General features: G+C 36.8%; 1 protein-coding gene across 4 annotated transcripts; it reads right to left on the bottom strand.

Moving 5' to 3' along the window:
- Nucleotides 1-212: 212 nt before the first annotated feature.
- Nucleotides 213-8,345, bottom strand: LOC135734546 (uncharacterized). Of its 4 annotated transcripts, none has more exons than XR_010527401.2 (6): nt 8,277-8,345; nt 6,169-6,314; nt 2,631-3,602; nt 2,392-2,550; nt 2,034-2,129; nt 213-948 (listed from the first exon to the last, which is right to left on the bottom strand). XR_010527401.2 is itself a non-coding variant. In XM_073811425.1 (6 exons), the coding sequence occupies exons 4-6, from the start codon at nt 2,467-2,469 to the stop codon at nt 628-630; spliced, it is 495 nt and encodes a 164-aa protein (XP_073667526.1). In that variant the 5' UTR covers nt 2,470-2,550; nt 2,631-3,602; nt 6,169-6,314; nt 8,277-8,345; the 3' UTR covers nt 230-627. The 4 variants fall into 4 exon arrangements, 1 of the variants encoding a protein (XP_073667526.1); XM_073811425.1 differs by having other exon boundaries at nt 230-948; XR_010527402.2 differs by lacking the exon at nt 8,277-8,345 and having other exon boundaries at nt 6,169-6,321.

Here is an 8,345-nt window from a genome sequence, read left to right on the forward strand (position 1 = left end):
AGTAAACTCAAAAAAGCTTTGCAGCTGGTTGCTTTATTTTTTTAAGTTAACTCAACTTTTTTTTTTTTTTTAAGTTAACTCAACTTTTAATTTTTTTAGTTTATTCAACTTAAAATTTTCTTCTAACCTAATTTTACATACTATTTTGTCACCCAAATTATTAAATGGCCCTGACATTATAAGAATCCAAATGCAGGGATTACTGTAAATACAATGCAAAGACTTTCAACATTACAAACATTTTTTATTCAAACTTTGCAACACATTTTCTAGAGTTCTACTCTAATCATCAACATGTAAAGTTCTACTATCCTACAATCTTGCAATGCTTTTAAAGTGCTGGCATTATACAACACAAATTATTTTAAAGTGCTGGAGTAAAAACATTTGTCTTAAAGTGCTACAGTATCAAGCTTAAAATGCTGATAAAACCGTTACAACACACCTTAAATGGTATTTTAAAATGTTGTCTTACATTTAGCACATCCATGCAACAAACTTGCTAAAGTAATCAAGTAACAAACTGTTAAAACAACATTTCACCTTACATTAAAACTCAAATCTTAAGTTTCTGAATGGGAAGAACTGGAAGAACAAATTAGTGCTTGCCTTGCTTATTGACTGCAGCTACATAGACATTACTTTGTTTTTGAATGACTGGACCCGTTGTGAGCACTGGGGGTCAAGGCCAATAAACACTTTTTGAACAGTTTCAAAAGTGTATTTAAGTTCTTTGGGATAGTTCATGTTCAGGCAGTAAATCAACCCAAACAGGAGAACAACAGCAGTGGGAAGGTCTTGGACATTATCCAGCACAACTAGCTCCTCAAGAACAACAGATAGACACCTTACATTTGGACTGGAATGGATGGTACCAACATTGTCTTTGACGATACTTAAGATGCCCATCTTCATCCCCTTTGTGTATTGGTCTTCTGGCTCTGTGTCCTAGAGTAAAAAGCAGCATAAAAACAGGGTTAGTAAATTTAATTTCTCTTAGTTTATATCTGCTGTATTCATATTCTTGTACACTCTTTAATTTTATTTATTCTTTACTATTGCTACACTTTTTTAATCTCATGATTGTGTACTTTATTGTTTTCACAGGTTGAAGATCAGAGGGAATGTCTCAATATCAAGTTTTTCAATGTCTCAATATTGCGAAACAGTAATATTCCATTGTGTTCGCTTTGGCATAACACTTAATGAATTTGTGCCCTCAGGTGAAATCAGACTAGTAGTGTAGCAAAATACAGTTGTTGTCGTGTTTAATATATTTGTTTTTAATCATCAACGAACACCACGAACCACTCGGTGAGTAGCACAGTTTTGAAAATGAACGTTTAAATGTTGTTTTAATGACATGTTTGTGCATGGCCCTTGACCTCCATTCTGAAGCAGTCAAGAGACGCTTCTAAACGAGTCAAAAAGTCAAGACACGGAAGATATTTAGAAGAATGTCAGTAACCAGACAGTTTCTGGTCTTTTTGACTTCCATATTAGGAAAAAATATATACTATGGAAGTCAATGAGACCATGAAACTGTCTGGTTACTGACATTCTTCTAAATATCTTCCTTTCTGTTGAGCAGAAGAAAGAAATTAATAAAGGATTGAAACAACATGAGGGTGAGTAAATGATGACAGAATTTTCACTTTAGAGTGGAGTATCCGTTTAACTAATGAAACATTATTGTTAAGTGTTACCGTTTTAATTTTTCTCCTGAGGGCACAAATTGTTTTAATGACATGTTTGTGCATGGTCATTGACTTTCATTCTGAAGCAGTCAAGAGACGCTTCTAAACGAGTCAAAAAGTCAAGACACGACCCATTGTCAAAATTTCAATGTCCATCACTGTAGTTCATCCAAAACAAACCAGAAATGAGACTCAAAGTGTTAAATACCAGAATTATCCTTTAAGCGTTACCAAGTATTAAATAAACTTTTTTTTACCATCACTTTGTCTCCTAATTTCTCTTTTCCCTGCCCTGCCTCATGTCAGATAAAACAGTTAGTTGATGCATCTTCTTACCAGGCAAGTCCTCAGAAAGTTTTCTGATTTTTCTCTCATAAACACCGGGAGCCCTTTGAGAGCTGTAGCCTTTCTATGAGCAAGGACATCAGAGGTCTGAAAGACAGAAAAACAAATACAGAACAAATTATATACATGTTATATCCAACCAGAAGCAGAAATAACTCTACAAATGTAAGTGTTACTGGCAGCAGTTATCTTTTCGAGAAATCATCAAACTTTCATGTGGACTTTGTAACTTTGCAGATCGATTGCATGCACAAATACCTACATTTCACAATAAAAAAGGGGGTAACATCCAAAAATATCATGTTAGTTCACTTTAACCAGAGATTCTTGAGAGAGATTTGATAAATACCTGATTATCAAGTTGGTCCAGGAGGGTTTTCATTTCCTCTCCATATGCTCCACCACAGGCTCTGTACAGCTTGATCATCGGTGATGCATATTCATCCAAAGATGAGAAAAAGGTACTCTTCAGGTTGGTTTGAGTAATCCGGTAAAACTCAGCAGTTACCTTTAAAAAACATAGTTAACAGTAAGAATAAAGTCTACACAATGTAAAAAACACAAGTCAATTCATATTTAAAAACTCACCTGATCTTCCAAAAACAATGCTGGCCATTCTCTTAGGACATCAGCCACAAGAGGTTCTTTGTCGACTATTTACTTTCTTCTCAGTGGGAATGTCAGTTCCATTTTTGAGTCAACAAATGCCATGTTGAGATGTTTCTTCTTTAGTTCCTCCTGTAGCGCATCTCTTTCCTTTTGTAGAGAATACTCAGTCTCCCCAATTGGAATGTCTGGGAGGAAGTTTATCTCACATCTCTTTGCTTTCTTCAAGCGTCTAGAATCCTCACTCGCTCTTCTCTGGTTTACAGCGACTTCGGAGCAACCTACTGATCGTAGTTTCTGGCGGTAGTTGCCAACCTTATATTTGATGCTCATAGTCCAGCTGTGATAACCTGTTCCTGAGCCCCGATCTTTGAGACATGGATGCTTTTGAACCAATGCAGCAGACACCGATTCCAACTCTTGATTATTTGGATAAGCTTTGAATGAAAAAATAGCTTGAGCTATGGCATCCAAGATATCCATTTTCATTTCTCTTGGTATTGTGAGCAGTGTTCCATCTTCTTTAAATTTCTCATTCCCTTTGGCAAGCCGTAACTCGACATCATACGTGAATTTGGGAATCGGGAAAGTAGAGGGCCACTGAGAACTTTCACGCTGTCTCATAGTAAAGGAAGGAGAACTCTGGTTTGAGCTGTTGGATGGGGCTGACACACTGGCAGTGTCTAAAGAGGAAATGGAGATCTCTGTTTCAGATTCTTCAGGTAGATTCAAGAGTATCTTCAGCACTGCTCTATCTGGTGGAAGCTCTGTTATATTGGTCAAGTTACAGAGTTCATTCCCGAACTCTGGATCCTCAAATTGAATCAAAAAGTCAACCTTGATTTCGAGCTTTTCTTGAAGAATTCTTTTCAAGTGTTCAACTGAAGTGAGATTTTCCAAAATATCCAACCTCCTAATATTATCAGGGGCCAACACAACACGCAGCCGCATATTCTGTAAGAAATAATTAAACAATTATACTACATCAAGTAGAGGGCAAAACTTATAAATATGTGCCAAAAACATTATATGATTTAAAGGGATAGTTCAAAGGTGAAAACTTTCATAATTTGCTTAAAGTTCAAATAAAAATACAATGACCCAATTTTAATGGAGGCGGTATGGCTATGTGAAGAACAATTAATGGAGAAGGAACTTCTTTAGTGCAATCATGTTCTTTCCCTGAATTGTATACGAGGTGAGAGGTTGGAAATCATTAAGGTCCTCTGGCTCAAGTATTTCAATTGTGCTTGTTTCAGAAACCTCATAGCACCTATAGTGTTCAATGTACCATGACGAAAGCCTTTTGCAAAGGAAGGACACTTTGTTAGCATTCACTAGTACACTGAGAATTCTGAAAAATTCAGGCAAGCCACTGCATTGACCTGAAGACAAAATCATGCCTTCACTGAAGTGAATTCCATGCAGATGTACATCAGACGCGAAAGACAAAACTTCTTTGTGTGGGTATTTTTTCTGAAGTGCAGTCTTCTGTAGCACTTCTAATGTACACGTTCTTACCATTTTCACATTCTGCACAGACAAGGGTAAAGAAAATAGACTTGGACCATTGAGGAAATGGGCCATCATAAGCTGATGCTTAGTTGCCAAAGTGAGTGAAATGTTTTTGAAATTGTGGACGTCACTCACCCCACCTTTGAAATAGCTATGCTTGGCCTCAAATCTGATTGTCCAGTGCTCGACTAATGGCCCAAAGCAGCGAATCAAGTGCGGATAGTGCTCCACATAGTGGTGTTTTGGTCGCAATTTAAGGTTTGGGAATGTGTCTTTGAGTAGTTGTCGGTGTTCTAAAGTTTTTCGTTCTAAAAAGCATAGGGTTGCTTTTCTGAGAACTGGCCTGACATTACCAACTCCACTATCTCTCTTAAGTCCATCAAAATTTCCCAAGCAGCCTCAGAATTGGTTACAAGGTGACCAATCATTAAAGGTAACAAGCATAGCAATGCCCAATTCTCGTGGCCATTCCCACCTATGGTTTTCTTAGAAAACCTGGACTGGGAAATTACTTGGGGTCTGTTGACTCTGTCTGAGTCCTTGTAAGGAAAGGATTTAATACAGTTGTTCAGAGTAAGAAGAGTAAAATGTCCCTTTGAGATGAGTTCTTTCAAGCAAATTGATAACTCGAATGGGACAATTCCCTCCAATGTGTCATGTAGGACATCTGGTGGAAATCCAGTTATTGGGTGAAAGAAAGAAAGGTGCTTACTGAGGACACATTCTTTTTTTACACCAAGTTTGCTCTGAAGCTCATGGTGGTCTCTCAGTTCATCTGTAATGGAGTTGTGCTGTTCAACGGTTCGAAGCTGAAAAAACTTGCATCTTGTTTCTGTATGTCATCTTTGCTGACTTGGCAAAATCTACACAGGTTCTCTGCTTGAAAGCTTTCTTGAAAGCCAGCAAGACCGTGAGCCCCAAGATTGTCAGCACATACACAAAACACTGTTCCTCTAAGATGTGCATTCAGAGCTTCAACAAAGACACCTTGCTGCTCCAGGTCTTTCATGTCTTTTAAGAGTGGATCGAAAAATTTGTCAAAGCCAAATTTTTTTACATCATTGCTCTTTCCAAGTAGAGCCAGTTGTATTGAGGGAAGTGTAGAACGGAATTTTGCAGGCAAATTTAGAAGCACCCAATAAACAGCTGTGATCTTGTGAATCTTTTTCGAAGTGCCCAGGGGATTGCAAACCTCAAAATCATCAATGTAAATACCCACTGAAAGGCAATCACTTTGAACACCTAAAAGTTGGTTTGCTTTGTAGTACTGCCCACTACGAGTAGATGTGTAATGTCCTGGTAACTCATCCTCTACAAAAACAGCCCTTTCCAAGACATCTGCTCTGTTGAGTAACACTTGAAGAACTGTCAACACCGAGACATACACAAAGGTATTTTGATGTATCAATGTGGCTTTCGTATTTCCTTAAAATTTCCCTGATCGATTGTTTTGCTGCATGACTAGATAAGGAAACAATATCACTCATCCAACTTAATATTTCCTGAGTTGCACTTTTTGAAACATGCAATATTGTCTGCATATAAAGGATCAATGATGCAAGTTTGCTCTCTAACCTTGTATAATCTACGGGCTCTGAATACGAGCTTGTTTCAGGTCCAGAAAGAGTTAAAGGAACAGTGCTATCTGTAACATTTGACTGTTGATTTGGTATATTATCTCCAGTCTCTTCCAACCAGGATTCTTCATTGCGTTCCAAATCATCCGTTTGAAATGTAACAGAAGAGCTGAAATCTTTAAAACCTTGAGACTTGTGTTTACGAGCTATGTGGCTACTAAAAGTTGAAAGGACATTGGTTGTCAGCTCACAATCTTTGAAAGGACATTTGACTGTGTCGTGTTTCTTCAAATGATTCCTGATATGGTTTAAAAACTGAGATGGTTGACAAACATCTTTAAAATCACATAACTCACATGAAAAATTAAAGTGCTCTTTAACTGCAGTAGTCTGTTTGTGTGCTCTTGACAAATGTGATTTTAACGCACCTACAGTTTTGAAAGTGCAGATGCAGTCAGTATACAAGCAAGGCTGCTGCCAGGATCGTCCTTGATAATGGTGAAATCTGTAGTGTTTCAAAAGGACCTCTCTGCTACTGTGGGCAAATTTGCAAAACTTACACTGCATTCCAAATCTATAAAAAGAAGAAGAATTAGTTAGAGATGTGCAAATGTTACATTTCTACAAAATTAACATTAAAGGTAATTAACTAAGAATGAACAATACTTGTACAGCATTTATTAATCTCAGTGTTAATTTCAACATTTACTAATACATTATTACAATCAAAAGTTTTATGTGTTAACATTAGTTAATGCACTATGAACTAAAACAAACAAACAATGAACAACCGTTTTTTTTATTAACTATTATTAAAGATTAATAAATACTGTAAAAAATGAATTGCTCATTGTTAATTTATACATTTACTAATGTTAAAGAACAAGACCTTAATTTACAGTGTTACCATATACTAGGGCTGTTCCGAATACCATTTTTTGAGCTTTGAAGCTCTAGTAGAAATCAAATCAAATATTCGAAGCTTCGGAAGGAGGGGATGAACATATTTTTCTCTTTAATAAAGGCAGGAATCTGTGTGTGTGTGTGTGTGTGTGTGTGTGTGTGTGTGTGTGTGTGTGTGTGTGTGTGTGTGTGTGTGTGTGTGTGTGTGTGTCTGTCTGTCTGTCTGTTTACAGTTGTACACATGTGGCGGATGTGTTGCTGCGGACCCAAGGGAGTGTAGAGCCTTTTTTTCGTGCAATATGGAAATGTGACATGTTTAGAATTTATAAACTTTAGAAATACTACAGAACAGCGCAAGCCGGAAGCGGCGTGCCTATCGGGCGTCATGCGAGAACAACATTAGTGAAACAAAACACAAGAGCAATACTTTTAATAAGGTAGCCTAACATTTTTCTAACAAACAAACACTCCCGTATCAGAAATTAGCAGCACAGTAATTACGACAATGTAAAGTGTAGGCTACTTAAATAAAACAACGAAAATAAATGAACGAAGTTCAACAACTGTAATAAAACGTTAGCATACTTTCAAAATCTAGTTTATTTATAACACTTACAGCATCCAATATGTTTTTTTTTCATCAGTAGAACAATAAAGAAGATATTTTGCAGAAACCCCAGTGCTCCGTCATGCAAGTCAACCGATCCGCCACGTCGAGAGGTAAAGCATATATATCCAATACAAAAGTAATCCCCCACAACTACGTGTGACATATTGACGTCTTGTGAAGCAAATCAATCAGTTTTTGCAAGAAACTGAACGTTATTTACAACACTATTAGCGTGAACGACAAAGCAGGAAGTGCGCTTTACGTTCGAGGCGATCTCTTTCACTGGTGGCGTTTGGTGGCTGTTGGTTATGGATGTTGGTCTTTCTGCGCCACCTATAGAGCGGGAGCGTGAAGCGCACTTCCTGCTTGGCAAAAGCTCTGCATTAACGCAGTAAAATATATATACATATATATATATATATATATATATATATATATATATATATTCCAATCTCAAAACTGAAAATCGAATGTCAACCCACGGAACGAATATTCTGGTCCAGCCCTACCATATACCACACATATGCTACGTTAATAAGAGTGAAACAATATCGTAAAATATTTAAAGCGTGCCACTATAAAACAAAATAACAGAATGTGGAACAATAACGTTTTATGGAGATAATCTTATTTTTATAATCGTTTGAAGACTAAATCAAACTTATATTACGGTTCAATCACATGTTCTGAACACTTGGTCGTGTATAACTTAATGTTACAGCACAGTATGCCTATAGTAAACAGAGGACGAACATTATGAACAAAATTAACACTATCTACAACACAAAATCCACTTCTATATATGTTATTGTTTTAATTGACACACTCTAACCGTGTATTTTTTATGACCTTCAAATGTTAGCAGCTGAACTATGAAGATTGATATCGCTGTCTGAGCTTGTTTGAAAATACAACGTGCTATAGAATGAGAAATTAGTTATTTTTTAGGAACATAACATTGCACTTTATAGTTTAGGAGTACACTTTATTTATCTTAATTTCAACAATAAAATAAAAACTTACCTCTTAACAGACGAAATCCACTCCCAAGTCCCTTCGTCAGCGTGGTTGAAGAGGGAAACCCCGTGCTAG

The sequence above is a fragment of the Paramisgurnus dabryanus genome, chromosome 1, assembly GCF_030506205.2.
Source record: "Paramisgurnus dabryanus chromosome 1, PD_genome_1.1, whole genome shotgun sequence".
Classification (NCBI taxonomy): Eukaryota; Metazoa; Chordata; class Actinopteri; order Cypriniformes; family Cobitidae; genus Paramisgurnus; species Paramisgurnus dabryanus.